Raw genomic sequence first — 19026 nt, 5'->3', positions numbered from 1 at the left:
TATCTACAAGTTTTTGAGATATTTACTGAATAAACTACACTATTCTTGGGTCTCTTGTGTGCACTATGATTCCTTCCTTTTGGTTCCCAATCCATTAGCTGGATCCTCCCACATTTCAAAGGTGAAAGCTGATCCACCCTTCAGGTTAGAGCTGATGTCCTCTCACATTAAATATGTTGATCTCTCCCTGAATATAAAAAAAAAACAGAAAAAAGAAAACATAGCACATCAAATTCACTTTGCAATTTCAATGTTTATTTCTGATACCAAAACTTGACAGCACACAAGGAAAAAAAAGCAATAGACAGGAACAGCAAATAAATTTATCTTGCATGCCACTTTCAGTCAACAGGATGTGGCTCTCTAGATAGCTTGTGTTTAGAAGGAATCTGAGGCTTCAGCCTCACTCAGGGGAAAGACTATTGCAACCGATGAGCAATATCTGTGAACACAAGAAAGAAAAAGTAAAAAAAAAAAATTAATGATATATATCAAATAACAAGTAACATAAATATCAAACAGTGCTTTCCTATACTTCCATCATCTCCCCAACAAAGACTTCCTATGAATCTTAGCTTATGTAGATATATACAACCCTATCAACCCTATACCCTCCAAGGTCCATAACTCCCCAATCCAAATTGATGTACCTACCTGAAATCTCACTCGACCCAGAAGAAACCAATGGCACCAAAGTTGGCAGCAAAGTTGGCACTGGCTGTGCCACTGGGGCCAATAATGGGGCCAGCGAAGGTCTGAGGAAATCTGGAGCGGGCATTCTGGTGGTATCTGGCCCAGAAGGTAAACGGGATTCTGGACCAGGGATCTCCAAAATCTCCTTCCTCATCCCAGGTCAGCAGCTCAAACTCAATGTCATCCCAGCTCCAGGGCCCAGACACAGCCTCATCTCCAATTCCCATACGGGTTCTTGCTTCAGCCCGCGCCTCAGCCTCAGCTGCAGCAGCATCCAGAGCATCCAAAGCCTCATCTGCAGCCTCCATGAACTGTGCAGTCCAGTCACGAGGGTCTCTCTTCTGAACCTGACATATAAATAGCTTTTATTTATAACTACTAAAATATAGGATCAACCTAATTGTTCATCAATAGATGAATGGATAAGGAAAAGGTGGTCTATACACACAATGGAATAGTATTTAGCCTTTAAAAAGAAAGAAATCCCAACATTTTTGACAACATGGGTAAAGCTAGAGGACATTAGGCTAAGTAAATAATTCAGATACATAAAGATAAATACTATATAATGTTACTTATGTGTCAAATCTAAAAAAAAGTCAAAATCATAGAAGTAAAGTAGAAAGGTAGTTGCCTGGGTCTGGGGTAGAGAATGGGGAGATATTGGTTAAGCAGTGGGAATTTTGTTAGATAGGATGAATAATTTCTGGAGATCTACTGTATAACACGATGACTATAGTTAATGTATTATATATATGAAAATTGCTAAGAGCTGGTTTTAATCATTCTTAAAACAAAAAAATGGTAAATATGTGAGGTGATAGTTAATTAGTTAGATTCATTTAACCATTCCACAATATATAAATACATAAAACATCACATTGTACCCCACAAATATGTGCCATTTTTATTAGTCAATAAAAAACCGAAAAAAGCCAACATTTAAAAAAAAACCCAGGTAACCCATAAATATATATAATTTTTACTGACTATGCCTTAATAAAGCTTGGAAAAAATAAAAATATACTAAAAAAACCTGACCAAAAAAAGAAAACAATATAAAACTCATAACAGTATTAGTTACTATATATTAGGCATCCAATACATATTAAGCACCTAAATTTGTGTTATTGCTTACATAACAACAACAACACACCTAGGATCTCATTCCTGCTCTGGGCCTTTCCCAGCCAGTGATACCTCATCCCTTAACCTATCAGTTCTGAAGCAGTTCCTCCATTACCTCTGCAATGAATCTCAACACTTTCATCTTGCTAGTCTCATGGTAGGAACGGAGGCCCCAGAGGAACTCGTACTCGGGAGGGTTGCTGTTGGGCACTCGTCTGTAGTCCAGGTATCTGAGAGAGCAAAAAAGTCTTGTGTTTACCTACCCAAAGAGAGTGGTAGTCCACCAATGCACAATAACCTCAGATTTTAAAACTCCTGATTTCAGGTAGCAACTCTCTTATTACCAGACTCATTCCTAAACACAATCAGGTTATTTACACTTTAATAATCAGACCTCTGAATTCCTGTGCCAGTGATTCTATAGTACGCAATCATTCAGAGGTGCACAGGAGGCTTGTTTAGGGTCACACAGAGGACAACACTAACCTCACCCTTCTGCCAAAGCTCTAGCTCCAGGTTCTTGTAATCATTTCAACGAGCCCCCAGATAGGATCACTGCCATCATTATATAGCAGTACAAAAGTCTCTGCCTGCCCCAGGCTTGGAAATGTCTACCATGGGGATGGAGGACAGGTTTTGCTTGTAAAACAACTATGCTGTAGAAAAATTCAATCTCAAGGAGTAACTCCTAATTACACATTTTGTGAACTTACATACAGGTATAGTTAAGAAATGAGCTTAGAAGGGGCTTTCTGAGGCAGACCATCACACAGTCAGAATCATGATACCCAGAAAAGACCCCTTAGGCATCACTTACTTTTGCTTTACAAACTCATAAGTAAGAAGTTTTCTCAGATCTCCAAGGAGGGGATGTCTCACCCTAACAGTTAAAAAATGAAAAGAAAGGAATCTATAATCAGAAATTACTTGACTTTGCCCAAAGAAAAGCAAAGAGCTTTCTAGCACAAGGTCAGAGATGAGAAAAAAGGCAGAGAGTTCAGGACTATTTCCCCATCCACCCAGGTAATATCCTTGGGCTCTGGTTCTTCCCAAACCAAACCCCCAGACCACCAGGTTAATGCAATCCTGGGACCATCCTCTGTTGCCAAAGGATGATTCAAACAGGCAAGCGATGAGAGAGCCCAATCATACCCAGGACGCAGTCCCATCTTGCGTAGTGCCTCCCAGAGGACAGCTGCAATGGGAGGCAAGAGGAGACAAGGCACGGAAAATGAGCATGAAAATCAGGCTGTAGCCAACCCCCAGCTGCAAGTCCAGTCACTCACCCTCACTGGCACGGTTGCCATTCATGAAGATGACACCCAGAATCACTAAGAGGAGACCCAGCTTGGGTGTGTCTTTGGTCCTAAAAGAGTACAAAAAGAACATGTTTTCAGCAGAGAGACCCCAGATCACTTACCCATCTAGCTTCCCCAACATTCATTAGTGAGGAGAGAATTATACCCCAGCTCTGCCCATGACCTGCTATGTGAACCTGAATCCTGGACCCTGACCTATTTGAAATTCCCGGAAAAAAGCATCACTGAGAAAGGCCATGTTCCACCTCCTCTCCCATCTTACGTTCCCAGTATGCCAGCCAGGGACTCAGGGGTACTGATGAGAATATACAGGTGTTCTTCCTTGTCAATTTCCTTCAGCTGAATCCCAAATTTCTATAGGGGAAAGAAAACAGACTATGAAATTACAAAATTTATCACAAGCTACCCAGACGCTGTCAATCACCTCCCCGTGTGACTGCCCTAAATTCCCAGTAGGAACCCTATGAATCTTTGAAATCAAGACTTTCCCCATCATTCCTGTCCCTCAGAGCTGCCTTCTCACCTTCTCCAGGACAAAGCATGCCCGTTCAATGATTTCTGGGTAAACATCAGTGTATTCTCGGATGATATCCCTTAGCATTTCTGTAAGAAGAGAAAAGGGAGCACCTGGGCTGAGCAGGGCCATAGAGCAGTAACCCCTTTGCCAGTCTTACTGAGAATAATACAGCTAATGTCCTCAAAGGTGGAAAATAAAGAACTAGCTATGAAATTGAGGGGACATATAAGCAAAGGGATGGCCATAAAGCAAAGGGAGGGGGAGGGCAGATCTCTGGAAGAGGGCACTGGATGCCTACCTGAGCGCTTAATGGGCACCTTTGTGTAGTCTTTAAGCATCAGGTACTTGACCAACTTATTTGCCTGAGAGGAGAAAAGGAAATCATCAAAGCTTTAATATATTTTCAGAAAATTTGGTTGATTATAAATGGGAGGACAACAACAACATAAAAAAGCGAGAGAGAAGTGAGTGGGAAGGTATAGCTCTTACTCTTTCCTGAAGAAGGGCCACATCTCGCGGTTGCGGGGCACCAGGGTTCTGTGAGGCACGCGAGTTGGGGGAGGGTCTCAGGTTAGGTGAGGGTCGCAGGTTCTGCCAGTCAGGTGGAATTGGCCAGTCGGCAGGAATCCAGTCAGGTGGCAGTGGCCAGTCAGTAGGAAGTGGCCAATCCGGTGGCAGTGGCCAATCAGGTGGTAGCGGCCAATCAGGAGGGCCTTGCCAGTCTGGAGGGCCCTGCCAGCCAGGTGGGGTCTGCCATCCAGGTGGGGTCTGCCATCCAGGTGGATTCTGCCAGGCCAGTGGGTTTGGCCAGACAACTGGGCCAGGCCAGACAATGGGATTTGGCCAGATCACAGGGTTCTGCCAGATCACTGGGTTTGGCCAGATCACTGGATTCTGCCAAGCGACTGGGTTTTGCCAGGCTGGTGGGGTCTGCCTAGCTGGGGGGCTCTGACGTGCTGGTGGGGTCTGCCTGGCTGTCTGGTTTTGCCAGCCAGACGGATTCTGCCAAGCCAATGGGGTCTGCCAGAGCACATTAGGGGGTGCACCAGGTGGGTTCTGAGTGGTCACTGGAACTGGTGCAGACCTCCAGGTCCCTGCAGCCAGTGGGGCCCGCCTCTGATCCCCACTGCTGTTCTCTTCCACATTCAAGTTATTAATCTGCAACATCAGAGAGAAGAAAAGTTGAAGATAATTATTTGGTCCTATATCCTTACCCTATCTATTCCAGGAAGGTCCCCTAAACCCTTACCTGTATTGACAGCCACCTAACCGACTGGCCATTGGTCACCCTGAGTCTGAGGTTTGTCTTTCCCTTTAGAATTTCTTAATTTTAGAATCTCATCTCTAAATCAGGTCAAAAGCAACCCAAGGTTGGAGGCTTGAGGCTTACTCTTCCTGGCTCTGCTTATATCATCCTGAATGAATCATTCAAGTCAATTCATCTCTCTGGGACTTAATTTCCTCCTCTGTAAAACTCAAGTATGATCCCTAGATAGTAAGAGGTATTTTCAAGATTTAATGAGATAACCTGTGTGAGGGGGCCTAGCTCAAGACCTAACATGGTGGCTGCTCTCAAAATGTAAAATGACTTAACATGGTGGCTGCTGTCAACATGCCTACGTATTAACTCTCCATTAGTCTGTGGGCACTCAGCGGACAGAAATAAACATTCACCTTAACATCCCCTTCAGCCTAGCCAAATACAGGCAATTACATACACTTTCGTTCAGAAAAAAAGAACCTCAGAGAAGAAAGGAGAGAACCCAAAGCAAAGTGAAGCTAGCGGGGATCTCACCTTGCGAGTCCTCTTTCCCCGAATTATAGTCCGGGACTCCAGATTCTGAGCCTGGGAACCATCTGCAGATGTCTGCGCAGCTGCACCGTCAGGTTCAGAGATACTTGGGTTTGCCTCTATGTCAGGTGGGGAAGCAGCCATTTTGGTTTGGTTTACATTCTGGTTCTGGGTATCGGCTGTAGGAGCCTTAGTGGTATCATTCCAAGCCTTGAAGGCTGTCTTAGGCCGGTTGTTGGCCACCTCACTGGCATTAGGAGGCTGAGAGAAATTGTAGGTGGTGTTTGAGCCCACCTTAGTAGTGGCATTCTGGCCCTTAAAGGCCATTTCAGACTTGTTAGTAGTTAATTCACCTGTGGTTGCTGCCTGGGAAAAATCATAGGCAGCATTAGGGCCTTTTGGGGTGGCATTCTGAGACTTAAAGGCTGCCTTAGGGTGATTGTTGGGCATCTCATTGGCATTATGTGCCTGAGAGAAATCATAGACACCATTTGGGCCTTTTGTGGTGGCATTCTGGGCTTTAAAGGCTGTCTTAGGCCTAGCTGCAGCTGCTGAGACCTGAATGTCAGCCATCTCATTGGCAGTTGGGGGCTGTGAACTCTGGGGACTAGCATTCGGCATGCTGGCAGCTGCTGTGGCCTGGTTGGTAGGTGGAGCCTCCGATATCTGGATCGCCTCCATCAAGGTCTGCATAAGCAAGGCGCTGTCTTCCACAGAGGCCTCAGCCTGCAAAATACAGGGGGAAAAAATTCAATGTCTGGGCCTCAGAAGCAGGAGGAGGGGCGCAGCGCAGTAGGGGAGCTGCAGGAGGCCGTTGGTGCAAAACCTGGAGAGGCTGGGACACACCTAGGGAGCAGACTAGGGTCGAAGGGGGGCGGGGCGGGTGCAGAACCTGGGACGGGTGGAGGGGGCGGACGCAGGGGCAAGACGAGGGGCGGGGCAGCGTGCGGAGCTGTGCTAACCGAGTGGGGAGGGGGGTGCTGAGGGACGGAGGAGTGGGCTCAGGGAAGAGCCAGTGGGGCTTGCGGAGGGAGCTTAGGACGAGGCGGAGCGAGGAGTTGAGGAGCACAAGGGGGGTCGCCCGAGGGGGGAATGCGGGAGAAAGGGAGGGTGGAGGCGGTTGGTTGGGGGAGGGGGCGACAGACTGCTTCACACGCGTCAGGACTGTGGAAAAAAAAAATGGTTCCTTACCCAACCCGCATTCTCTGGGCAGATTGCCCTGACTACTAACAGGGTCTCCCCTTTCTCTGAGCAGGGACTGATGGCTGAAAAGGGCCGCCCCACCCCCCTTCTATAAACGCTGGGAATTTGAAAGATGAAGGAGTCTAGGCACGAAAAGAGGGCAAAATCGGATCTTGGCGTGTGGGCGACCCGTGGGGCCCGAGGGCGGGGGGAGTGTCTGCCCGGGAAATGGAGGGGTGGGGAGCGGAGATCTCACCTGGAAGCCGAGGAGGCCCGCACCACAGTCCATTTTCTGAGCCATGGCTCCTGTCCCTCTGGGAGAGCAGAGCCTGGGGGTTGTGGAAGAGGAGCTGGGCGTTATACCACCGAGGGCAAACACGGAGGGCCGAAATGAGGGGTGTGCGTGCGCGTGGTTTGATTGTGGGGGCGGAGGAGGGGCTGGATGTGAGGAGGGACGGAGCGGGAAAAGTGAGCAGGCGTCCCGATGGAGATTCTGGATCTCGAGAAGCTTGACAGGGAGAAGCTTCCCAATCGGGGTTCGGGTTAAGATAGGATTCGCGCTCGGGAAGTTGAATGGAGGTTTCGAATCAGGAGGAATAACAGTACAGACCGAGATCGAGAAATCTGTGAGGATTCTGTGAGGAACGATGGCAGGGATTGGACAGGGGTTCCGAGGGTGATACGGGGGTTCGAATCAGGAAAGAGCGGGTGGGGGATGTGGGGAGTCAGGCAATGGAGAGGGGTTCCGAATCCGGGGTAAAGGAGTCGGGGGCAGAAAATGGGGAGCCCGCACCAGGGGGCAGATGCCCGGTCTGGGGGCTAATCTCACCTTGCCTCAGGCCCCAACCCCAACCCCCTCGTTGCCTCCCTTCTTCACGACTCAGAGGATCGGGATAGCTGTGCTCGGCTCTCAGCAGCCGCACTCTCTCCTTATCCAGGAGAAAATGCCAGCGCGGCAGCTTAGACGACCCCGCCTCTTCGCCTAATATACCACCCACCGCCTCAGGACGCCGCGCGCATGCGCAAGAGCTAACCGACCAAATAAGAGTCCCGCCTGCTTTCCCAACAAAAGCTTCGTCCTGGAGACTACGACGCGCATGTGCACTGGAAGAAGGTCCCGCCCCTTTGCCAACACACCACCCCACCACCAACCAGGTCGACAGTGTACAGCAGTTCCTCCCCTTCCTCTACATCCCCTCCCCCAACAGATGCGCTGAGCCTCTGGATCCCACCCCTAGCCCCACACACCGGCCCCCTACCTTTTCCGCAATGCGTCTCTATTCTGCCCCTCCCCTATTCAAGGCCCCAGGGTCAGAACTGATGGCTTCTCTACCCGCCTGCAGAGTACCGCTTAGGTCTCTATTGAGGGTGTCTCTGTGGGGGGTCTCTAATTGCAACAAGTGCTAGGCCTCCCCTGGAGTTCTTTTACTTTGCAAACCAGGAAAGGGAAGGCCAGAGGATGCACTGTTGAAAGAGGTAAAATATATGCCCGCCACGTGACTTACATGTTCCCCCCTCACTATTGCCCAGGCTCAGAACACTAGCTCCCCTCCTGCCTTTTTTTTTTTTTTTTTTTGCAGCTCCAGCCATGGAAACATTTTGGAGGGGAAGGGGAGTGGGCAGAGAAAAGCACAGCTTGTACCTCACAGCAGGATCAGTGCGGTGGCTTATTTTCCTGACATAGCAGCCCTGGAAGGTGGATGGGAGGCTCCCCATTTTACAGACCAGGGAAGCTGAGGCACAGGGTGCATGGGCCACACAAGGTCACAGAGCCAGTAAATAGAAATGCAAAATCTGGGTATGGGTCTTCCTGAATGCAAAGCCTCTGTTCTGCTTATGCTGGCCTGGGGACCAAGGCAAGCTTTCCTCCTCCATTTGAGAAACAGACCACCCCCACCCCTACATCTGCCCCCAAACAAGCAAGGGCTGCATTCCAGGAGGCCTAAGCTCAGGCTCTGCATTCAAGACCCAGAACCATGCCTGCTCTATGTGGTAGGACTCGATCCTACACTGGGCCCTCTCTCTGCTCCCACTCTCAAGACTCTTTCCTAGGAGTGACAGCATCACCCTGCCCCCCAACGTTTTCCCGGAACACACAAGTCAGGCACTTGTGTGTCTGTGCCATGGCAAGCCCTGCTTCAGAGTCAATGGCCTCCTGCTGCCTTCCAGGCCTGAAGCCTGAGGCAGCTGTGGTCTTGCAGAAAGAAGCTGGGCTGGGCTTCAGAATTCCAGAGATGGAGTGCCTGGCTTCTCTGTCCCTGGCAGCTGAACCCCTTTGGGTCACTTGACTTCTGAGCCTGCTTTCTCAGTATGCAGAGTGGGAAGCACAGAAAATGGGGTCCTGCTCAAGGACACACAGGCTACTCTGCTTCCAGGATGGCTGAAGACGCTCAAAAAGCCAGAAAACGTAGACACATGTGAGATGACTCAAACCGAACTGATACTTTGCCAGAATCCAAGGCAGATCTTTGTACACTTCCCATTTGTTCTGGCATCAGCTCCTGCCAGGAGCCTGCATATGAAAGGAAGCTAATGCTAGGAAGGACTGCAGCATTTGGTCCCCAAGGGCCAACATCAATTCTGCCTGGCTGGATGACTTTCCTCATCTGTTGCATAGCAACCTCCCCTGTCAGCTGCCTGTTTTTCCTCAGCACTTCCTCTGTAAAGTGTCTGCAGTGAGACGTGATCAGACTCAGGAAAGGAGATCTGAAACACCATTTTATATACTATCTGCTTCCATATCTGTATCTCCAGTCCTGACATGGCCTATGAATTCTAGATCCCTAATCCAACTGCCTGCCTCACTTATCCAATTGGATCCCTCTGGTACTCAAAATAACAGGTCTTAAACTGAGTCCTTCCTCCCTTCCATCTCCTCTAGTTGTACCCTTCTCTCTACAGTAGAATATAAGCTGCTTAGAGAGATAGATTGTTGTCTGTTTTATTCATTTGCATCCCCAGAACATACAACAATGCCTGAAAACACTTTATATGCTCAATAAATATTCATTTGATGAATGAATGAATCATACTGCTAAAGCAAGAAACCCAAGAGACATTTTTCCTGGGATAAATTAACTTATTTTTCATTATACAAATACTACATTGTCATTATAAAATCTATTTATTATTAAAGCTTCAAACAATATCTAAATATTTTAGACATTATGTAAACATCATCTTGAGAAAGTTGCTAAGATTTTATGCTACCTGTCCATATACCACTTTATGCATAAATACATGAAAAATCTTACATCAAAAGGATTATAGAAATGCCATAAATATTTTAAATTGAATTCTTTTGCTTACTGCTTTCTATTCTTTCACTTCTATCTTCACCTGCCAGACAGAGCTCTAACTTCAAAAAGCCATGTTTTATTGTTTTACAAGAATTAAGATATTTCATAAACTTTTATGCATCTGATTTACATCATTTAACAACATCTACCTGACTCATTCTTTTAAATGTCTGCATAATATTCCACAATAGGTGTGAACCAGAATGCAAATTTCCCCTCACAGACATTCATATAAGTCATAAGGTTTTGAGGAGGAGGGGCATCTACAAAAACCACTTCAATCAAAACACCTCTATACATATTCTTTTTTTCTTTTTCCTTTCTTCTTCTTTTTTTTTTTTTTTTTTTTTTTTGGTACTGGGGATTGAACTCAGGTACACTCAACCACTGAGCCACATCCCCAGCCCTATTTTGTATTTTATTTAGAGACAGGATCTGACTGAGTTGCTTGGCGCCTTGCTTTTGCTGAGGCTAGCTTTGATCCTCCTGTCTCAGTCTCCTGAGCTGCTGGGATTACAGGCATGTGCCATCACACCCAGCTATTCTCATTTTAATGCGTGATGTGTTTTATTTCTAAAAAATCACGTGCCCAAAAGTAAGGTTGACATACTCTACAGCGCCTCATATTATAAGACCTTTTCAAATTTTCCCAGACTGATGCATATTTATGGACATTTTTGTGTTTTATTTATACTTCTGGAAGTAGTGTGGCAGAACACAGTAATGGACATATTAAATTTATTTAGTGAAGTGTATGTGCAAGTCTTTTATCTATTTTTTATTTGGGTATTCTGTCTTTGTCTTATTGATTTTTAGGGGTTTTTTGATGCAGGGGCACTCTGCCACTGAGCTATATCCCCAGCACCTCCCCCACTTTTGTTTATTTATTTATTTTTGCAGTACTGGGGATTGAATCCAGGGTTTCACACATGCTAAGTAAGCCCTCTGCCACTGAGGTACTTCTCCAACCCATTTTTTGTTTCTTATTTTGAAATAGGGTCTTGCTAAATTGCCCAGGCTGGCTTGATACTTGCAATCCTCCTGCCTTTGCCTCCAGAGTCACTAGGATTACAGGAGAGTGTGCCACCATGCTCAGCTTTAGGAGTTCACATTTCAGTAAGCTAATACAAGTGCATATACTTTATATTACAGAACACTTGCTACTGAAAATGCCACAAAGGCCAGAATATTCACATCCCCTTGGCACCTAAGAGAATTTGATCTCAGATTTACCAGTGCTGCAAGCTTCCAAAGACAACTCTCAAAGTCAGTGATTTATTAGAAAGACTCATAGATCTCACAAAAAGTGATACACATATGACATGCTTTATTGTAATGAAGGGATATAGATGAAAGTCAACAAAGGTAAAAGGTACATACAGGACAGACCAGACATGAATTGTCATTTGTTGTCTCCCAAAGGAGTTGTATGGTTGGTGCTTAATTCTCCCAACAATGTGAAAAAAATGTAAGGAACACTGTCAACAGGGATGTTCACCCAGGACTTAGTACCTAGGGTTTTTACTGGGGGTCAGTCGGCTAATCCCCGAGCACCTGAGTTAGTTATTCAGTCTCCAGACTAATACCCCAAGGCCCAAAGTTCCTACCATAAACTTTGTTAGTATAAACAGTCTGATGTGGCTCAAGGCCCTGGGCAAACAAAGACACTCAAATCAGGCAGAATATTTTCCAAGGGCTTAGAGGTTACCTCCCAAAGTTGCTCAAGAGCCAGACCTTTCTTTGTACAAGACATTTTTGTTTTGGAATGCACAGGGTTTGGAACACTCCAGACCTGCTGAATCAACCTTTTCACTTTGCAGTCACAATGCCCACCTAACTTATTCTGAGTGATTAAAAAATGCAATGATGGAATCCATTGTCCTAGTTCTGGTGGTAGGAGCAGAAGTCACAAGAAAATGCAATTTCCAGGGTGGGCACTGGTAACAAGGCCAGTATCCACCGTCCAGTGTTCAATGGCGGCAACAATATTTAATGGAATGATTTCTCAAGTACAGCTGGTGTCCAGCAACTTTTAGCAATATTTTCTTAATTGCACTACTTTATAAAGTTTTTAGAATTCTTTTTTATTTTGAAATAGAGATACATAGAAAATTGCAAAGATAGTACAGGCAGGTTCTATGTACCCCCCTCCATCTACTTCCTCAAATGTTTACATGGACATAATATAGGACAAAATCAAATATGGTACAATAACATGCCACTTTATCACATGAGGATGTCTCTATAAATCACCACAGCAATCAAGATACGGAATTATTGCATCAATACAAAGATTTCGTACAACACAAAGATTTCCCTCATACTCCCGGTTAATGTCACACTAATCTCCTTTCTCTCACCTTAAACTCTTACAGCCACTAATGTGCTCTCTGTCTCTGTAAGTTTATCATTTCAATGTTATAAAAATGGAATCATACAATATGTCACATTTTGAGAATCGACTTTTTTCACACCAGAGTAATGCCTGGGAGATACATCCAGTTTGTTTTGTGTTTCAATAGTTTTTCTTTTTATTGCTGAGTACTATTCCATAGCATCGATGTGCTGCAGTTGATTTATACATTCATCCACTGAAAACACATATGGGTCATTTCCAGTTTGTGATTACAATGAATAAAGCTGCTATAAACATTTGTGGGGGATGGGGATGTGGCTCAAGCAGTAGCGCGCTCGCTTGGCATGCTGTGCCGCCCGGGTTCGATCCTCAGCACCACATACAAACAAAGATGTTGTGTCCACCAAAAACTAAAAAATAAATATTAAAATTCTCTCTCTCAAAAAAAAAAAAGATTAAAAAAAAATTTGTGTACAAGTTGTGTGTGTGCGTGAACACAGGTTCCCACTTCTCTGCAACAAATGTCCAAGAGTGCAATTGCTGGGTCTTACAGTAAGTACATGTTAGTTTTAAAAAGAAACTACAAAACTTTCTTAGAGTGGATTACCATTTTACACTCCATTCAACAATATGTGAGTGATCCAGCTTCTCCAAATCCTTGACAGTATCTGCTAGTTGTTTTGTTGTTGTTGTTTTCTGGGGGGGTATGTTACCAGGGATTGAACATAGGTGTGCCTAACTACTGAGCCATATAACTAGTCCCTTTTTATTTTTATTTTATTTTTTTTTTAATTTTGAGACAGGGTCTCATTGAGTTGCTTAGAGCTTTGAACTCATGATCCTCTGCCTCAGCCTCCCAAGTCGCTGGGATTAAAGGCGTGTGCCACCATGCCCAGCTGTTAACTGTTTTTAGCCACAGGTGTGTAGTAATATCAGATTGTAGTTTTAATTTGCATTTCCTTAATGCTTGTGTTGAATATATTTTCATGTGCTTATCTGCCATCCATATATCTTCTTTGATGAAATGTCTCTTGACATTTTCTAATTGGAATGTTTGCTTTCCTTCTAGCTTTTTAAAAATGTTTAATCTTGAGAATTTATATATATATATATATATATATATATATATATATATATATATATATGCCATATATCCTTTGTCAGATACATGGTTTACAAATATTTTCTTCCAGTTTATAGCTTGTCTTTTTATCTTCTGAATATTCTTGTGTAAAGCAAAAATTTGAAAAAAGTCCACTTAATTGATTTTTTTCCCTTGTAAGGACTGTGGATTTATGTCATTTCTAAGAACTCTCCCACAAATTTTAGGATCTGAAGATTTTTCTCTTGTTATATTTTAAAAATCTTATAGCTTTAATTTTTGACATTGAGTCTGCCAACCATTTAGTTTTAAGTTGTTGCTGTTGTTTCTCGTCCAGAGGATTGAACACAGGGCACTGCACATGCCACTTAAGTACTCTACCACTGAGCAACATCCCAGCTCCTAGTTTTATGTTTTGATTAAGGTGTACAGGCTGAGGTTCATTTTTTTCTTGGGGTAGAGGAAGTCAGAGCTATGGATATTCAATCACTACAACACAATCCATCCTTGGAACTGAATTCTTTTTTGCACTTTTGTCAAAAATCAATTGGTAACATTTATGGAAGTCTGTTTCTGAGTTCTCCATTTCATTCCACTGTTTGTTCTGTGTTTCTTCATCTATCAATACTGCAGTCCTGATTACTGTATTCAATAATCTTGAAATTAGGTAGAATGATTTCTCCAATTTTATCCTTCTTTTTCAAAATTATCTATTAGTTTTTCTATATATTTTGGAATAATCTTGTTTTTATCTACAAAAATTTGCTGTGATTGTGATAAGATTTGCAATCAAATGGCTTATCAATTTAGAAGAATTAATATCTTTTTTATGCTGATTCTTTCAAGCCATGACATAGTATGTCTCTCCATTTACTTTGGTATTCTTTAATTTCTACATTAAACTTTTGTGTATTTTTAGCATATAAGTCCTGTGCATGTTTTTTAAATTTATATGTGTTTCATTTTTTTTAGTCATTTTAAATAGCATTTCATTTTTAATTTGGGTTTCCACAGGTATATTTCTAGGATCCAGAAATAAAATTGATAATGGTATGTTGATCTTGTATCCTGGGACTTACCAGTTCTATAGTTCTATGAAGGTTTGTTGTTGTTGTTATTGTTGTTTTGTAGATTTTTGGAAACCCCTACACACTATTACGACAATAGTTTTATTTCTTATTTCTTCTGCTAGTTGAAGTTATAGTATAAACTGTTGTGGTTTTGAAAAAGTTACCCTCTACTGCTGGGTTGCTAACAGTTTTTATTATAAATGAGTTGTTGGATTTTCTACAATGATTTAATGAGTCGGTCAATATAAGACTTTTATTTTTTATTATATTTTTTGGTACCAGGGATTGAACACAGGGGTGCTTAACCACTGAGCAACATCCCCAGCCCTTTTTTAATATTTTACTTAGAGACAGGGTCTTGCTAAGTTTCTTAGGGACTCACTAATTTGCTGAGGCTGGCTTTGAACCTGTGATCCTCCTGTCTCAGCCTCCTGAGCCGCTGAGATTAAAAGTGTGTCCCACTGCACCTGGCATGAATTTTATTCTTTAGCCTGCTGATATTGTAAAGTACATTGATTTATGAATACTGAATTGTACATGAAATAAACTCTATTTGGTCACAGAGTATATCTTTTTCTACATTGCTGTATTTGATTGTCCAATATTTTGTTGAAGATTTTTGCATTTATTTTTCTGAGACATTAATGTGTAAGATTCTTTCTTGTTTTTGGATCAGGGTAACACCAACTTAATAAAATTAATGAGTTATTTCCTCATATTTTATGAGATTGTGTAGAAATGGTATTAAAAAAAATCTCCATTTCTTTCTTTCTTTCTTGGATCTGGGGATAAAACCCAGGGCCTTACACATGTTAATAAGCACACACACAACCACTGAGCTACACATCCAGCCCCATTTTTTTAGAACCGATTTTTGTTTGTTTGTTTTATACCTTTATGTTATTTATTTATTTATTTATTTATTATGTGGTGCTGAGAATCGAATCTAACACCTCACACATGCTAGGTGAGCGCTCCACTTCTGAACCACAACCCCAGCCCCCCAGCCCCATTTTTTTTAATGGAGAACTGCCTTTAACCATTATTTTGGGATACACAGGTTGGCAGTAATTGTTAGTTTCCCTTCTGCAAATGTCTTGATTTCCTTTTCATTATTGAAGGATATTTTCATTGGGTATATAATTCTGAGTTGATTGTTCTTTCCTTGCAACATTTAAAAATGTCATGATCTCCATGACAGAACTGCTGTCACTGGTTTGGTATTCCATATAGGTTTTTTTTTCTTTATCTCTGATGGCTTTCAAAGTATCTTTTTCTGTCGTTAGCATTCAGAAGTTTGAAAATGAAGGGTTTTGGTGTGAGTTTCTTTGGCCGTATCCTGTTTGGAATTTGCTCACCTTCATGAATCTAGGGAAATTTCCCCCAAAACTTGGGAAATTTTCATAGCCTTTATATCCTTGAACACTTTTTCAATATCTCTTTTTACTTTATTGTTTTGCTTTTCTTCTGTAGCTATAATGACATCAATATTATGTCTAGTGTAATACATTACAAGTGAGGCTTTTAATCTTTTGTTTATTTTTGTTTAAGAGACTATTTTTTCTCTGTTGTTTAGACTGGATAATTTCTATTGTTCTATCTTCAAATTCACTGATTCATTCCTTCTGTTATCTTTAGTGTGCCACTGAGCTTATCTATTGAGGTTTTTCTTTATTAAAATTCCTTTGATTGGATTTTTCTATTCTTAAATTTCCTATTAATTTCTTTTTATGCTTTCTATTTCTTTTTGAGATTTTCTATTTTCTTGCTGAGGCTTTCTATTTTATTTGTTCTATGCATGTTCACATTTGATCACTGAAACATTTTTACTATGACTATTAAAAATATTTGTCAGATGATTCTATTATCTATGTCATCTTGATGTTGATATATTGTCTTTTCTCATTTATGTTGTGATTATTAAAGTGCTGACTATGGCAAGTGATTTTCAAGTAAATCATAGATATTTTACTTATTATGTTACAAGGAGTTGGATCTTATTCAAATCTTCTCTTTTACTGCATATGGGTGAAGTTCACATTCCCCACTCAGCCTTGTTACTGGGCTAAAAGAGTTTCTGCTCCACACTAAGCTTTTACTCTAACTGGAAGACACTCGGGTGCCTAATTATTTCCCCATTGTGACCACCGGTGGATAAATGTCATCATTAGGCTTTTTTCTTGATATCAAACTATTGGTTAGGGGAGGAGTATTTCATTATCACCCACGGTGGGGCAGGGAGATACAGAAGCCCCATGAGGTATCTACTAACACTAAGGGATCTGAGCTATTCCCACTCCCCATTTGCCCTTCTCTAACATCACTCAGTAAGGAAATTGGAGATCATTATACCTTGGCAATGGAAGAAGTTTAGGGCCTCTGGTTGGCTTTTACAAGTAGGGCTGGAGCTACAATCTCCGCTCTGGTGCTTAGCCAGAGTAGAGTGATTATTGTTTGGTATTTCTAAGCTGTCCAATTCTTTGGACAGAGAAATAAAGCAGACTTCAGTTGAAAATTATTATTTTGTCTGTGTCTTTTAGTGTTTCCAGTTTGCAGGCTTCACTAGCATCTGGTCTGGGATATAAGCAGAAAAAAAGACAAAGCCCAGGGAAATCATTCCTTGGACTCAAATGTTCCCTAGAGAATATTCCATCTTCAATTAAACTTCTAAAGTCTTCTTACATTTGGTTTATATATGACTATGGATGAATAGGGGGAAATACATCTACTCCATTTACCTCTTTTTTCTTAAAACAGAAGTTCCCAATTTTAGTGTATTTCTTTTAAAAAATAAAAAAATAAAACTACTGATTTCTTACTGCATAATACTAAAAATGGAAAAATTAATTTTGATCAACTCTTTTACATTATGCACAGTACTTATTTTGTTGTCTTCTATGATCCACTAAAACATCAAGAACAATAATCAGTAATAATTTCAATAAGTATCTCTTTTTCCTGAAATGACTTTGATATTTTATCAATCAGAATGATTGTTGCTTTTTTATAAGTAGTTTTGAAAAATCATATTTAAAGTTTCTTTCTGTCCTTATTTTACTTTGGGTTATTCAGAATGTCTCTCTCTGCTTTATTTCCCAACCTAATCCATTATCTAGTCCTGTTGACTCAATCATTTTAAATACAACTTGAGTGGCTGGAGCTGTTGCTCAGTGGTAGAGTGCTTGCCTAGCATGTGAGGGACTCTGGGTTTGATCCTTAGCACCACATAAAAATGAACACATTAAATAAAGGCATGCTGTCCATCTACAACTACATTTTTTTTTCAAAAAATACTCAAAAATGCAACTTGATTCTACTTTATTCTCTTTCTTTCACCTTTTCCCAATAGTTGTTAGATGGGAACCTGGAGTTAGGGATAAAAGGAAAAGAAGAGCCATGCTGAAACAAAAGGGAATGGAAAGGGAAAGAGAGAAGAAAAGGAAGTAAGAGACAACGACTGAAAACAGTAGTTGGAAATAAGTGGAATTAGAAAGATAAGGAAAAAATAAGAGAGCACAGAAAGAATGGATGCTAGATTGAGGTAAAAGAAAAGCTAGAGGAAAAGAGAATAAGGAAGTAGAATATAAAAGGGAGAAGAGAATGTAGGATGGAGAAGAGGAGTGTGGGGAGAGATGCAGGAAGAGATAGTAGGGTGCTTTGGCCAAAATGTATCCTCACTGAATTCAGATATTCAATCCTAAATTCCCAATGTAGTAGTATTCGGAGATGGGGTCTGTGGGGGTAATCAGACCATGAGGGTGAATCACTCATGGTAGGGATTAGTGACTTCATAAGAAGAGATGAGAGGGTTTGCTCTCTGCTCCCAACCTTGTGATTATACACTAAGAAGATGGCTGTCTGCAAATCAGAAAGAGGGGCCTTTGCAGACACCAGATCTGCCAGTACTTTGATCTTGGACTTCCCAGCTCCCAAAACTGTTGACAAATTTCTGTTTGAGCCAACCAGTCTATGACATTCTACTATAGCTGCCTGAACTGACTAAGACAAGGGGTTATAGAGTAGGTAAAGAGGAAAGGAAAATAAACAAGAAGGGAGAAAAAGAGGAAGGAGGGAGTAGATGAAATAACAAGGGAGAGAGGGCTGGGGATGTGGCTCAAGCGGTAGCGCGCTCGCCTGGCATGCGCACGGCCCGGGTTCGATCCTCAGCACCACATACAAAGATGTTGTGTCTGCCGAAAACTAAAAAATAAACATTAATTTTTTTTTTTAAAGAAGGAAATAACAAGGGAGAAAAGTAAATGCTTGAAATAAAGAGGAATGGAGACAGGAAAAAAGAAGAAATGAAATAAAATCATACCTCACCAATGATACTTCATTCTGCAGAGAAAAGAATGATGACTGTCAGAAGTTCTTTTCTCTCCTCAAATACCCACTGAAATGCCTAAAGTCATTTCTTATGTAAAGTCACTCTGGCCTCAAGGTAAGAACACTGTGATTTTCAACTGTAAGAGCCACATACCCCATGTTTTGAGTAGATGAATTTGTTAGGGATACTTGACATCTATCACAGGGCTGCTGATTATTTTGCAGGTATGGATGTTATCTAA

The 19026-nt window shown here is 42.1% G+C and overlaps 1 protein-coding gene across 2 annotated transcripts; it reads right to left on the bottom strand.

Annotated features, from left to right (window-relative positions):
* Positions 1-233: 233 nt before the first annotated feature.
* On the bottom strand, positions 234-7689 carry Maged1 (MAGE family member D1). 2 transcript variants are annotated; one of them, XM_071606448.1, is made up of 13 exons: positions 7670-7689; positions 6888-6960; positions 5453-6175; positions 4147-4815; positions 3956-4019; positions 3664-3743; positions 3403-3494; positions 3108-3187; positions 2974-3016; positions 2639-2701; positions 1937-2051; positions 655-1040; positions 234-442 (listed from the first exon to the last, which is right to left on the bottom strand). In XM_071606448.1, the coding sequence occupies exons 2-12, from the start codon at positions 6930-6932 to the stop codon at positions 663-665; spliced, it is 2352 nt and encodes a 783-aa protein (XP_071462549.1). In that variant the 5' UTR covers positions 6933-6960; positions 7670-7689; the 3' UTR covers positions 234-442; positions 655-662. The 2 variants fall into 2 exon arrangements, with proteins under 2 accessions (XP_071462549.1, XP_027808069.1); XM_027952268.2 differs by lacking the exon at positions 7670-7689 and adding an exon at positions 7461-7653.
* Positions 7690-19026: the final 11337 nt, after the last annotated feature.

Source organism: Marmota flaviventris, chromosome X, assembly GCF_047511675.1.
Source record: "Marmota flaviventris isolate mMarFla1 chromosome X, mMarFla1.hap1, whole genome shotgun sequence".
NCBI classification, from domain to species: domain Eukaryota; kingdom Metazoa; phylum Chordata; class Mammalia; order Rodentia; family Sciuridae; genus Marmota; species Marmota flaviventris.
The sequence above is the reverse complement of the archived record's forward strand: the minus strand, read 5'-3'. Positions and strand labels throughout refer to the sequence as shown.

Coding starts and splice junctions, on each gene's coding strand:
- Maged1 (XM_071606448.1), bottom strand. CDS start 6,932: ATGGCTCAGAAAATGGACTGTGGTGCGGGCCTCCTCGGCTTCCAG. Junction 6,176..6,887: donor CGGGCCTCCTCGGCTTCCAG/GTGAGATCTCCG, acceptor TGTATTTTGCAG/GCTGAGGCCTCTGTGGAAGA. Junction 3,744..3,955: donor GGTGCCCATTAAGCGCTCAG/GTAGGCATCCAG, acceptor CTCTTCTTACAG/AAATGCTAAGGGATATCATC.